This window comes from Stegostoma tigrinum, chromosome 4 (assembly GCF_030684315.1).
Source record: "Stegostoma tigrinum isolate sSteTig4 chromosome 4, sSteTig4.hap1, whole genome shotgun sequence".
In the NCBI taxonomy this organism is placed as follows: domain Eukaryota; kingdom Metazoa; phylum Chordata; class Chondrichthyes; order Orectolobiformes; family Stegostomatidae; genus Stegostoma; species Stegostoma tigrinum.
The window spans coordinates 92,643,505-92,658,620 of NC_081357.1; the positions used below are offsets into that span (position 1 = coordinate 92,643,505).

Genomic DNA, 15,116 nt, shown 5'->3' on the forward strand with positions numbered 1-15,116 from the left:
AAGGCAAAATGGTTGAAGGGATATGGGAACAGAGTGGTAAAGCTTGATAAGAGCTATTTATTTGTGTGTGATTAGTTGAACTGAAGGACTTGTTTCTGTAACTTGCGTATGTTTCCAGGGAAGAATGCTGTACAGATGCTTGTTGAGATTGTTCGTTATTCCCTTCCTTCCTATTGCCTCTGAAGTTTTTTTAAACTTTATACCCAACCAAGTGAACTGTTGAACAACCAGGAACAGTTCTCTTTCTGAATTGTTTTTCTTCATCATTTAAAGTGTGTTTTTCCAGAGTTGAGCCTTTTTACATTGGTGACTTTGATTTTCGGATGTCATTACTCTCAGGCACTTGCCCATGAATTTTAATTTTGTTGGAGAATGCAGGAAAGTAATAACGAATCAATTAGCTTTTGACATCAGCCTCAAATCAGAACAACTTGAAAAATGGTTTCATTGTTCAAATTTCTAATTTATAGCTACAATGCTGGCAAGCAGACATGTGGGAAACTACAGCCAGTAATACAATGTGGACTATATTTTCTCATCAAAGTCTTCAAGTAGCAGAGTACATAAACTTTCTTAAAGTATAATAAGGAATTCTGTGTACAAAATCCACAGTCAACATTCAGGTAACAAGAAATTAGGAAGGAAGTTGGTTTGATGACCATTTTTGCAAGGGATTGGATTCCATGATTGATGAAGTACTGCTGCAATTCTACGGGGCTTTGGTGAGACCGCAATTGGCCTCCGAACCTACAAAAAAAATTATTTTCCTTGGAGATGTTCACTAGACTGAGTTCTGAGTTGAGAGGATTGCCTAATGAGGGGACATTGAGTGGAAAGGGCTGCATCTCCTGGCTTTCAAGAGCAAGGCAAATGATGCAACTGAAATGTATAAAATTCTGACAGATGTTGAGAAGTCATTTCCCTCATTTAGAAAGCTCAGTCTAGTATAAGGGACTGGCAATTTAGGACGAAAATGAGGAGAAATCTCTTCACTTCAAACAGCTGTGAATCTTCAGGACTTTATCCTAGGGAGTTATAGTTGCTCAGTCATTGAGTGCAGTCAAGACTTAGACAGGTGGAGAAAAGAGCCTAAAGATTAATTAATCAATCAATCAAGTACTCTGGGCATCAGGTCAGACAGTGAATTTGAGGTTAAGAAATTGCATTGGCCATCTTCAATGGCAAAACAGGCTTGAGGGGCTGTGTGGCTGCTCGCTTATATTTACCTAGATCAGTAAAGCTGCTGATAACAAATTGTGTTCTATTTGTCTGATATTTTTCATTTAATTTCTTTTCTCCCCCAGTGTAATTCCTTGGGTAAAAATCTCAAAGATGTGGTAGATAAGTACAGCCAATACCAAGAAATCTCAGCAGACCTTCTACCATGGCTTCAAGTCACCGAGGAAGCTGCAAAAATTCAGCTGACGGAGGCCATTGCTGCAGACCCCAAAAACCTACAGAAGCAGCTAGAGCAAGTCAAGGTTGAAACCTGTACATTCTCCAAAAATTGCACAAATTTTCCTTGCACATCATATTTCCTCATGCAACCCAAGTTAATGTCTTATTTTACTATGAATAGGATCTACAGGATCAGATGTCTGCACACCAAAGCACAGTAGAAAAACTAAGGAAAACCGTTGATGCACTTTTGAACACCGATGGTAATCTCCTGCTGAATCGTGATGAAATCCAAGATAATGTGGGTATGTTTCCAGGTCAAATACATTGGCTGACAGAACGATCAGCATAAAGATAAGACATTCAGCCTGATTGGTCACTTTTGACGGTCATACTGCGCACAATCTTCCGTAAACCCAACATTCTTCATTTACATTATCAGAATATCCTATCTGGTCTAGATGTGTTCACCTCACTTCCCTTTAAATTTCAACGCTATTAATTTTAAATACTATTTGCCTGAGCTATTCTTACGGTAAAGACTTCAGCATTCTAACATCAGTGTCAGAAAGAATAATCCTCTCTCTTTGTCTCTATCTCTCTTTCCCCTCCCCCTCTCCCTGTGCCTCACTCATACAGTGTCAAAGGCAATTTTGCTCATTGTGCCAAGTCATCAAGCACATATCTACCCTAGTCCCATTTTCCAACATTTGGCCGTATCTTTGTATGATGGCATTTCAAGTGTTCATCCCAATACTAACTTAAATGTTGTGATGATTCCTGCTCAATGACCTTTCCAGGAGTGAGCACCAATACAAACAACTCTCTAGGTGAAATAATTCTTCCATAAATCATCTCTAAACCTTCTGCCCTATATCTTAAATCTATTCCCCGTGGTTACTGACCCCTCTGCTAAGTGGACAAGTCTCTTCTTTATTACCCTATCCACTCCCCCCTCATCATCAAAACAATCTGAGCCTATCTAGTCTCTTTACAGCTCAAACACTCCACTCCTGGCAACAATCTCCTTCGTACAGTCTTTAATGCAACCACATCCATCCTATAGTGTGGCCCCAGAACTGCAGACAGTACTCCATCCGCGGCCTAACTAAAATTACATACAAACTCCCTCATAATGTCCTTGCTCTTCTATTTATTGCCTTGTTTAATAAAAGCAAGTGTCCCATAAGCCGCTTTAACCACCACATCAGATTATAATTCATGTTCATATGCAGCAAATCATGGGCAATATCCAGGTTTGGGCTGATGAATGGCAAATAACATTCATACCATACAAGTGCCAGAAAATGTCTGTCTCCAAAAAGAGAAAGTCCAACCATTGTTTCAAGCACTCATCACCAAATTCCCCACGATCAACATCCTACATATTCTGACTGACCGAAGAACAACAAGGCCAGCCACAAAAATATTGTGCCTATCAAGACAGGCAAGAGGCTTGATATTCTGCTGAGTAACTTGGCTTTTGTCTCCCCAGTGTCTATCATAAACAAGACACAAGTCAGAATCGTGACAGAACACTTCCCACTTGCTGGGATAGATGCCGCTTCAACAACACTATCCAGGAAAAAGCATCCAGCTTGGTTGGCACTTGATCTGCCACCTTCACCAGCCACTCGTGTCACACTCATTATACACAGTATCAGTAGTGTCTACCATCTAAAGGTGCAATGCAGTAACTCACCGAAGCTCCTCTGACAGTACCTTCCAAACCTGTAGCTGCTACTACCTAGAAGGATAAATGCAGAAGATGCAAGACTTGCAAGTTCCCCTAAGCCACACACAATCCTGATTTAGAACTTTGTCACCAATCCCTCATCTTCACTTGGTCAAAATCCTGATATCATCTCCCTGCCCACACTATCGTAGTTCCTACACTCCTTGGACTTCAGTGGCTCAAGAAGGCAGCTCACCAGACCTTTCGTCCTTGGCAATTAGGGATGACAACAAATGTTGGCCCATCCAACGATGGCCACATCCCGTGACAAATAATATAAAAACATAGTGCATTCCTTAATTGCCTATACTAAACAAGGGCTGTGTAGGGCAATTTCAGAACTAGTGCCAAAATGTTCGGTCAGAGGTAGATTTTGAGGACCTTTTAAATACAGAGAGAGGCATAAAGGTTTAGAGAAGAGGTTTGGATCCATGCCAGCTGAGGATAGTAGTAATGCAACAAAAACCTGGGGTGTGTAATAAACTAGATGTGGACATACATTTCTGATATGCTTTGTTTAAAAAAAAATCCTGGCAGTGCACTTTATGCCATCTGTGGATTGAAAGTCATTTAGAAGAAAAATGAAATGGGTTTTAAATACTCAACCTTCTATTGGGTTGTCTTCATTGGCCAATTGTAGTGACAGGATCTATAATATTATCAATGTTTGTCTCTCGCTAGATGATGTTGCATTGAGATTTGAGAATTTATCCAAATCGACCAGTGATCGCAATGAGAAGCTGCAGATGACTCTCACACGGTCCCTGAGTGTTCAAGATGGTTTGGATGAAATGCTTGACTGGATGGCTAATGTTGAAAAGAGCCTAGAAGATGACAAGGAGTTGCCTTTGAATTCTGCTGCTATTCAAGAGGCCTTCAGTAAAAATGCTGTGAGTATAATGTCAAAAAATCAATCACATTCTTGCCCTTACAAAATGATTCATCAACCACAGGAAAATTGAAGTATCCACCTTTTCACCCTATTCAATCAAACTGCTTCAGCATTGTTTTGTGAGTACATTTGATGCAAAAAATTGAATTGCAAATCACGGTGGCTCAGTGGTTAGCACTGCTGCCTCACAGCACCAGGGACCTGGGTTCAGTTCCAGCCTTGAGCAACTATCTGTGTGAACTTTGCATGTTCTTGCTGTGTCTGCATGGGTTTCCTCCCATAGTCTAAATATGTGGATTTGCCAAGCTAAATTGCCTGGTAGTGTCCAGGGTTCTGCTGCTTGGTGGATTAACCATGGAAAATGCAGGTTACAGGAATGAGGTAGGCCTGGGTGGGATGCTGTCCGATGGGCCAAATGGCCGCCTTCTCTTCTCTACCGACTCTATGAAATTAAAAACAAAGCAAATTTTGATTCATCGTAAATATAATTTCAGTAAACGAGAATAAAAGTGAATCACATCAACTTCCCACAGAAACAGCACATGTTTCCACATGACAAAATTCTTCTGAGCATAAAACCATGGTAATATTTCAGATGTATTTAAAACTATAGGGATCAAAACTAAAATCCCACTCTATGAAATATCAGTCTGCACTTTTATTTTGAAAGACCTTGGTTCCAATATTTGACAGGAGGTGTCTGTGGCCTGTTTGACTGTAGATATTTATACAATACGTAATTTTCTTCATTAGCAATAAAGTCAAATGTTTTAAGTTATCAAACCATCTAAATACTAAACTTCTTTCTTTAAAGAGTATTTTTGATTTGGGTTCAGTATTGAGAGTTGGCTTTATTGTTGCCATTTATTAAAATTAAAAACACAAGTTTACTTTTGTACTAAATTCTGGTTATGTTTGATTGGAAAATTGTGGCAAATGTTGTTGAATTATTCTTTTTGTATAGAGGTGCATGGTTATCTTTATGATCTGTTCACTCTGTGAAATGTTATTAAGGGATTAAGTGTGTAACCAATGGCCTGAATCTAAGAAGTGTAACTAGGTTGACGTTTATGTCAAAAGAAGGGAAGCAGTTGTTTTCAGATTGATACATAGGGATCAGAACAAGGCCATTCAGCTTCCTGAGCCTACTCCACCATTCGATTAAATGACGGCTTTCTTGTTGTTTATATTCGTTTGAGTTGTGGGCCTCACTGGCTGAGCCAATGTCTTTTGCCTGTTACTCATTGGCCTTGTGAAAGTAGAGGTGAACCACTATTCCATTTTGTATTGACAAATGAGTTTTTTGAACCAATAACCCTGAAGGAACAATGGTATAGTTCCATGTTAGGATGTGGTATGGCTCGAAAAGAAATTTACATGTGTGGCATTGGCATGCAGGTACTGCCCTTGTCCTCCTAGGTGGTAGAGATCATGGGTTAATAAGTTGCTGTGGAAGTTGGCCTGGTGAGTTGCTGCGCTGCAAGTTGAAGATTGTGCACCTGGCTGCTACTTTGCATCAGTGATTGATAAGGTGAGTGATCAGGGTGGTGGATGGGTGCTAATCAAACAGCCTATTGTGTGCTGGATGGTGTTGAGCTTCTTGAGTGTTGTTGGTGCAGTACTCATCCAGGCAAGTGTGGTGTATTCCATCACTTTCCTGACTTGTGCTTCGTAGACAGTGAAAAAGCATTGTGGAGACATGAGATGAGCTACTCACTTCGGAATTCCTAGCCTCTGACCTTCTATTACAGCCACAGTATTTATGTGGCTAGTCCAGCTGTTTCTGGTCAGTGATAGCCCCCATAATGTAGACAGTGGAGGTTTCAGCGATGATAATGGCACACAAAACCAAGAGGAGATGGTTAGATTCTCCCTCTAGGTGTTGGCACTGGTGTGGTGTGAATTTGACTCATCACTTATCCTAAATGTTGCCTGGTCCTTTCTGCATATGGACACGATTGCTTCTGAGAAGTTATGATTAGTGCACAATATTGTGAAATCATCAGCAAGCATCCCACCTGGTCTCATGATGGAGGGAAAGTTATTCATACAGCTGTTGAAGATGATTGGATCAAGGAAACTGCCCTGCTGCTGGGACTTGAGCCGTGTTTCTGTTCTTAGAACATCAACTGTCCAGTGATGTTATCACTGTACAACCAGCTTCCCTGATCTGTTTCTTAATTCTGCCTTGGTTCCTTTACCCTTAAGATCTTTACCGAATAAAAATTTATTTATCTTAGTTTTATTTTGAATTGGCACCCTCGGTTTTTGAGGACAGGAATTCCAGATTTCCAATATGCTTTGTGTGAGTAATTGTCCTGGAATACTGAACCATTATGGAAATAGTTTAGACAATTTTCATTAAACTCATTAAGGAATGAATTTTATATGCAGAAGGCTGTAATACAAATGGGGTCCTTTATAATATTAGCGATGTCAAATTCACCATGCGGAGAAAGTCTTTTATTTTCTCAATTGTTCATTTCAATGGAATTTTATTTCTCCTTATGGACCTGTGTTGATTTTACAAACATAAGATAAAGGAGCAGAATTAGGCCATTCAGTCCATTGAGTGTATTTCACCGTTTGATCATGGTTGATATGTTTCTCAAAACCATTCTCCCGCTTTCTCCCCATAATCTTTGATCGTTTAACTAATCAAGAACCTGTCTACTGTTGTTTTAAATACATACAATGTCTTGGCCTCAACAGCCTTCTACGGCAATGAGTTCCTTAGATTCACCAACCTCTGGCTGATAAATTTCTCCACTTTTCAGTTCTAAAGGGTCGTCACTCTGAGGCTATGCTTTCGGATCCTAGTCTCTCCTACTTGTGGAAACACCTCACATCCAATCTATCCAGGCCTCTCAGTACTCTATAAATTTCAGTCAGACCATCCTTCATCCTTCTAAACTCCATTGAATACAGACCTAGAGTCCGCAACCTCTCCTCATCTGACAAGCCCTCCATCCCTTGAATCATTCTTGTAAACCTCCTCTGGATTCCTTCTGACATCAGCACATCTTTCCTTAGATATGGAACACAAAACTGCTTACTACATTCCACATGCAGTTTGACTAGAGCCTAAAGATAGTGGAATCTAGGGTTATGAGGATAAGGCAGGAACAGGATACTGATTGTGGATGATCAGCCATGATCATAATGAATGGTGATGCTGGCTCGAAGGCCGAATGGCCTACTCCAGCACCTATTGTCTATTGTCTATAATACAAGCCATAGCAGTGCAACAGTGCCATTGTATTCTAGCCTTCTCAAAATCAAAGCCAACATTGCACTTGCCTTCTAAACTGAACCTATATGTTAAGCTTAAGAGAATCACGAACTACGACTCCTAAGTCGTATGCTTCAGATTTATGAAGCCTTTCCCCATTTAGAAAACAGTCTACGCCTCCATTCTTCCTACCAAAGTGCAGAACCTCACACTTGCCCACATTGTATTCTATCTGACACTTCTTTGCCCACTCTCCTAGCCTGCCCATATCTTTTTGCAACCTCATCCCTCCTCAACATCAGCTGCTCCTCCACCTATCTTGTGTCATTTGCAAACTTAACAACAATGCCCTCGGTTCCTTCATCCCAATTGTTAATGCATAAAGTGAATAGTTGTGGTCCCAATATTAACCCTCACAGAACACCACTAGTCACCAGCTGCATCCTGAAAAAGACCCCTTTATCCCCTTGTCAAAGGCCTTCTAGAAATCCAAATAGATCACGTTTGCCGGCTCTCCTTTGTCCAGTTTACTTATAACTTGCTCAAAGAATTCAAACAGATTGATCAGGCATGACCTCCTCTTAACAATGCCCTTCTGAATCAGCCTATTTTACCATAAACTTACAAGTACTCTGCAATCTTATCCTTAATAATGGACTCTAAAATCTTACCAATGACTGAGGCCAAGCTAAATGTCCTATAGTTTCCTGACTTGCCTCCTTCTCTTCTTAAACAAGTGGTGTTACATTAGCTATTTTCCAATCCTCTGGAACCCTCTTCAACTTCAGCAATTCCTGACAAATCACCATGCCTTCAAATCTCCTCAGCTATCTCCTTCAAAATTCCGGGGTGTAATCCTTCCGGTCTGTACACCTTCAGAATTTTCAGCTTCCTCAGTACCTTCTCCTTAGTGATGGCCATTACACTCACCTCTGCTGCCCAACCCTCTTAAAGACATCTCGTTTATGTTCCTAGTTAGCTTACCCACATATTTCATCCTCTCCTCCTTTATTGTTTTTTAGTTGTCGTCCGAAGGTTTTGAAAGGCTTCCAAATCCTCTGGCTTCCATATATCTTCATTGCCTTGTTAGCCATGGTTGCCTTGTTCTCCACTGAGTATTTTTCTTGTTCCTTGGGATGAGTTTTTGCTGCGCTCCCAAATTACCCCCCCCAAAAACTCCTGCCATTGCTGATCCACTGTCTTCCCTGCTAGCTTCCCTGTCCAATCAACTCCGCCCAGCTCCTCCCTCATGTCTTTGTAGATACCTTTTACTCAGTTGTAATTACAGTCTGATTTGGGTTTCTCTTTCTCAACTGCCATGTGAATTCTGTTATATTATGGTCACTGCCCTCGAGGGGTTCCTTCACCTTAAGCTTCTTATCAAGTCTGCTTCATTACACATCACCAAATCCAGAAATAGCCTGTTCCCGAATGGGATCGACCACAAGTTGTTGCAAAAAAATCACCTTGTAGACATTCCATGAATTATTTTCCTTGGGATCCATTACCAACCAACACTCTCCCTCTCCCCCTTCTCTCTCCCCTCTGTCTTTCTCCATTTCTCTCACCCATCTCCCTCCCTCTCCCTCCTTTTCCCTCCCTTTATCTGTCTGTCTGTCTGTCTCTGTCTCTCTCTCTGTCTCCATCTCTCTCACCCTCTCCCCCATTCTCTTCCCCACCTACCTTGGTGATGCATCTTATTTAGGGATTGTCCATCTATGCAGGGTAAACACCTGTCTAAACCCTCTCGCCATTTCCCAGGGCAGCTGCTCATGATGCCAGGATGATTGTTGTCCCCTTGCCCACCTCCATTTGCAGGCTTATCTCCATCCCTTCTAAACACAAAACCTCTTTATTTTCCCAAGCACTATATTATAATAGTGTGCACCCAGTGGAATCAATTATTTATGTTAATTACTGCTATAACAGAATTAAATGAGGCATCATACTGCACAGGAAAATATTAAATATAGAAGACTAAAAGAGCCCAGCTTTATAGGGTACCCTACTTTCCAACGCCTGTGAACATGTAATGCAAGTATAAGACAATATCCTCTATCTCTACACTGATGCTCATGTTGCCTGTGCCTGGAGCACTACTTTGTTGCTGCTGAATGGATTAACAAGATATCATTGTAAGCATTTGTATGTGCTTAAAATAACCACTCATTCATAGAGTTGAACACTTGTCCTATTTTTCTGCAGGTACTGGAACAGAACATTGCCAGTCGCCAAAGCAGTATTAGTGCCATTAAAGAGAAAGCCAACAAGTTCATAGCAACAGCGGATCCAACCACTGCCTCTGCATTGCAAGCAAAGGTGGGTGAACTTGCCAAACGGTTTTCTTCAGCCAGTGGCCGACAAAAGGAAAGAGCAGCCAAACTGGAAAAATTCAGAGCCAAAGTGGAATTTTTTGAGAAGACTTACCAAAAAATTGAGCAGTTTGTAACCAAGAAATCTCTATCTCTCCCCGAAATTGATGGACCAGGAAAAGATGTGGCTGAACTCTCACAGCACATGCAGGTAATCAAGTGTTTATTCATGCATGTGGAGATGGGCAGCTGTCACTTTGCACAGCTGTGGGATTTCAATGAAAGTAATAGTCTGGCACTTTGTTTTCAGTTGTACTCAAACGAGACTTTTTTTTGCATGATCACAGAGTCACATTTTTAAAACTTATTTTGCTTGGATAAAAAAATGTCTTTCTTAATGTGGTCTGTGCAAAGTAATAATCAAATAAGCAAAGTCTTTTATATCTCTGTTTGTTGTTTTTGTAAGATTGAGGTATATGAGTCTGCTGATTAGCTGGCAATTCCAAGGATCTGATCTGTTTTCCATTAAAATTTTCCTATTTAGAAATTAACTTAAAAACTATCTACCTGAAAATTGTTTTCTGTTTTTAGCAGTAACTTAAAAACTGCTTATAAAAGCACAACCAAGAAGTTTGGGTCAGTTGTATAGTCATTGTTAGGTATTGATTTGGCGTGGTTCATCAACAATTCCAGGGAGAACAAGATAGATCTTGGTCTTTTCATCCAGTACTGTAGTTTTCTCTTTTCCTTGTATGATGTAAAGCCAATCTTAGCAACTTGTCTACGTGATTTGTATTTGCTCCTGATGTAACATGGATCAGCTGTCTTTAATGCGACCTGAACTGGGATGAGGAGGGGAAGACGTTGGTGTAGTGGCAATACAATAGGGCAAGTAATCCAGAAATCTGTGCATTTAAGTATGCACCTTCCATTATACATAAGTATGCCACACAGTGAATTCAACTGGTAATTTAAGCATAAACAATATCAGCTTAATTTTTAGTAAACTCCAAATTATTTAGCAGATGTAATCCAATCAGAAAGTAGCATCTAACCTTCCTCAAAATATTTTGAGTTTTGATAGCATGGGCTGGTTGTGCCCAGTCAGTACCTTGCCTGTTGTAAAAATTCGAAATAACATGCAGTTTGATACAAGCCTCCAGCGTTTGGAACATATGGCCTCCATACATTACATCACATCGGAGTCACCAACTTGAGTCAAATTTAATAAAGTTTGGCAGTTAACTAGTTGTTCTTACACTGGTGCACTCTCCATGGCAATACCTGTACCAATCAGAGTACATCTGCCATCCAGTCAAATTTTTAAGCCACTGGAACATTCACTTGGCAACAGCTATTTATTGGGGTAGCAAGGTGTAGAGCTGGATGAACACAACAGGCCAAGAAGCATCAGATTGTTTATTGGGGTTCCTTGATTGTGATCTATAAAATATCTGACCTCTTCCTTTCTCCATCTCTCACACACACACACACACACACACACACACACACACACACACACACACACACACACACACACACACACACACACACACACACACACACACACACACACACACACACACACACACTCAGCACACACATAAGCATTCTCAGCACACATGCAGCCAAAATGTGCAGACCCAACATGCATACACCCCACTAATATTGTTCCATTCATAAATTCAACTTCTGTTTTCAACTCTACTCAGCAACTGACTATCCTCCCTCCTGAGTGGAGGACTGTCAATTCTGGTTGAATGGATCCGTGAAGGTTTCAGCACTATCCCCAGATTTCCATTGCGCCACCTTGTCAAAAAGACCACCACCATCTCCTATAAATAAACATGCTCCAGAAAAACTGTGCTTTTATTTTTAGCAACTCCTGTACTTTATCTCAAAAAATGCCCAGGCAATTAGTCTTTAGTTCTACAATAATACTTGAAAGTTGGCAACACCAGCTTATTGAGAGAAATCACTAAATTTTATTGTCCAGATTGGGATGCAAAGCCCCTAAACTTTTTACTGCCTTCCAGCACCACAGTTGATGTCCTTTCTTAACCCACTGTGATGGCCTAATGCCATTTCTATTTGTTTCATGCCAGTCATTCAATTGAAAATACACTGACCTGACAAATGAAAAATAATGAAGTAATCTCAGCAGCATTGTTACTTCTTGGCTTGTCATCGGCATAGCCAAGTTTGTTACTATTGCTTGGCTAACTTCATACCAAGTCTTGGCTTCAAGGTTTGCATAAACCACAATCAAGCTTTTCCTTTTCAGTGATGTGACAGCTTTGTTCATTTATAGAATCTTACAACATAGAAGGAAACCATTTGGCTGTTGTCCCTGTGCCGGTTTTAGAGATATCTAAGTAGTTCCACTTCCTTGCTCACCCTCCCAATGCCTTGAAAATCTTTCATTTGAATTATTTATCCATACCCCTTTTAAAAATTAGTATCAAACATGCTTCCACCACCTGATACCGCTATTTGAAAAGTAAGTTAAAACATGTCCATAGAACTGTACAACCAGTCGGCTTAACATTGGAAAAATAATGCAGTCCCTACCAAAGCAGAGATTAGAATTCCTAGAGATTAAAAATAGAGCAATAAATGTACAGCATGGATTTCAAATTGGCAAAGTTTTGCTTGACCAGCCTTATTAAATTTATTAAAATAGACAGAATATAGGTATACAAGGTTAATGAAGTAAATGCAATTTGTCAAAAGGCCTTTAATCCAGATTTTATAATGTACTGGTGATTTGGGTCAGATACTGAATCCAGGAGACAAGTAGGAGCATAAAGTAGCTAAACTGGTTGTAAGACGAAAAGCAGGAAGTGGGAATAAGGGGTAATTATTCACTGTGAAGGTAGGTATAAAAGGGTATTCCACAAAATTCAGTGCAAGGACAACTGTTCACAACTTGTTCCTTAATGATTTAGAATTTGGAACATTTTCTAAACTAGCAGCTGACTCCAAATTGGGGAGAACTGTTAATATGAGAAGGTCTGCAACAAATGACAGGAGACATTAATTGGCAAATGAAGTTCAAATCTGAAAAATGTGAGGGGTTAAATTTTGGCAACAAAACTAAGAAGCTAAAAATCTAAATGGGCTGTTGGAGTCAAAGGACCCGGGAGTCAGTGTATTCAAATTCTACAATAATCAGACAGATTGACAATGCCATTTTTTAAAAAAAGTAAACCAAGCAATCGGCTTTAATCCTAGAGGGACTTACTTAAAAAGTAAAGCTGATGTGCAAACTTGTTCAAACCTGAGTCAAACAACAACTAGAGTATTGTGTACAGTTGTACCTATCATATAAAAAGATTTAGAGGTAACTGTTAGAAGAGGATGAACAGACGGGGTCTTCTTTCTCTTGAAAAGGGAAGACCGAGGCACGATCTGTTTGAGGTCTTTAAAGTTATGAAAACTTTTCATAAATTAGCCAAAATAGATTGTATCCCTTCATGTGAGAAAGTAAGAATAGAGGCTATCAATACAATATAATCCACAGGAAATCAAAAAGGGACTTCAGAAGAAACTTCTTCACTCTCAGAGAGGTGAGTTCGTAGGACTCCCTATGACAGTGTGTAGTTAAGGTGAATACTGGAGATGAATTTTAGGAGGAACTTGACAAATATAAGAGAAGGAGGGGATAGAGGGTTGTGCTAATAAACGTTAGATGACGAAATGTGGAGGGAAACACAAGTGGACCACAGACGGCAACATGGACTGATTACACCAAGCACCCTTTTTTATTCCATTAACTCTCTTCAAGTTTTCATTTAAACAGTGCTTTTCAGATCTTGCTAACCAGCTTCAATTTAAAGAAGAACTTTTTTCGTATCACAGAATCATAGAATCACTACAATGTAGAAACAGGCCCTTTGGCCCAACAAGTCCACACTGACCCTAAGAGCATCCCACCCAGATTCAACACCCCCCCAACCCACCTAGCCTCAACAGTATGGGCAAGTTAGCATGGCCAGTACATCTAGACTGCACACACATAAGAACAAAGACAAAAAACAAAGAACAATGAAAAGAACAAAGAACACCTCTGGCTCTTTTTCCCAATTTTCTTAAATTTATGTTCTTTGTTTTCTAATCCTTCCACCACCAAAACAGTCTGTTCTTATTTACTGTACCAGAACCATTCATCCTCTTCAATACCTCAGTCAATTCTCCTCTTTACCTTCTCTGCTCTAAGGAAAATAATCCTAGCTTCTGTAGTGTCACACATACATGAATCCCCTGATTCCTGGTGACATTCTAGTAAATCTTGTTGGCACATTGACCAACCCTTGGCAGCATTGCCAAGAATTGAGCCAAACTGTCTTCAGCTGAGGGCTAACCAATGACTTAAAAAATGGTTCCTTGTGGTGAGTTCCACTTCATTAGAGGGACAGTGCAGAGAAACATCAAAAATTTGGAATACTCAGAATAACCAACTGTTTGGATCACTTTATCCATGTTTCAGGCAGTCTGTTTCCACTACCAAGGGTCCTGGTAACATTTGGAACTTGCTGTAGAGCAGCTCACAAACTTTGCTGTAATCCATGGTGGCAAATCCACCTGGAAACAACAACAACTGCTGAAAAAGGAGTCCATTTCCAAGCTACAGTTGTTTCCCAGCTCAGTGAGTTTGTATGGACTGGGGCTAAGAAGAAAAGGTGTAATTGGGCAGGAAAATATAAAAACTGAAATTTCTGTGACCTTTAGGATCCTTTTGTTTTATTCTTCTCAGAAGGAGTTGAGTGATTACTGATCTATTGCAAAGTGCCTACAGCGTTCATGTTTGATTGAATCATACAAATGATCAAACCACTAGCAATTTGCTGAGATTTCCAAGTCCTTTAGAAGGATCATGGATTAAGTTCTGGCAAACAGGGAAGCAATGGGAAGAATAAATATGGTGAGAAAATTGTGGGGCAGAGTGAAACAACTGAAGTGCATAACAAACAAAGTGAACTCCAGTCCCAGATTGACCAATTCCCTTGTTGTTACGGTGTGCTTCAAATGTTGTTTCGGCAAAGATGTAAATTGACTGGGTAAATAACCACAGAATGGAACCTGGATGCAAGGTATTGCATTTTGGTAAAACAAACAAGGGCAGGATTTATTCAATTAAAGGTAGGATCTTGAATAGTGTTGTAGAACAGAGACACCTAGGGGTTCAGGTACATAATTCTTTGAAATTTGCATCACAGGTTGACAGGGTGGTCAAGAAAGCATTTAGCATGATGCCTTCATTGCTCAAATCTTTGAGTATAGGAGTTAGGCTATCATGTTGAAGTTATGCAGGACATTGGTGAAGCCTCGTCTGAAGTACTGTGTGTGCAGTTCTGGTTGTCCTGTTATGGGAAGGATATTATTAAGCTAGAGAAGGTCCAATAGAGATTTGCCAGAATCTTGCCGGAGGGTTTGAGTTATAAGGAGAGGCTGGCTAGGCTGGGACTTGCTTCACTGGACTGTAGTGGGTTGAAGGGTGACCTTATAGAGTTTTATAAAATCATGAGGAATATTGATAAGGTGAGT

The 15,116-nt window shown here is 40.1% G+C and overlaps 1 protein-coding gene across 2 annotated transcripts in view; it reads left to right on the top strand.

Annotated features, from left to right (window-relative positions):
• The window catches only part of dst (dystonin), a 528,150-nt gene that overhangs the window by 317,072 nt on the left and 195,962 nt on the right, over positions 1–15,116 (top strand). For both annotated transcript variants that reach the window (XM_048530258.2, XM_048530256.2), the window contains 4 exons: positions 1,305–1,481; positions 1,580–1,703; positions 3,815–4,023; positions 9,463–9,780. In XM_048530258.2, coding sequence (XP_048386215.2) covers positions 1,305–1,481; positions 1,580–1,703; positions 3,815–4,023; positions 9,463–9,780 — 828 coding nt within the window. The remainder of the gene's footprint in view (positions 1–1,304; positions 1,482–1,579; positions 1,704–3,814; positions 4,024–9,462; positions 9,781–15,116) is intronic.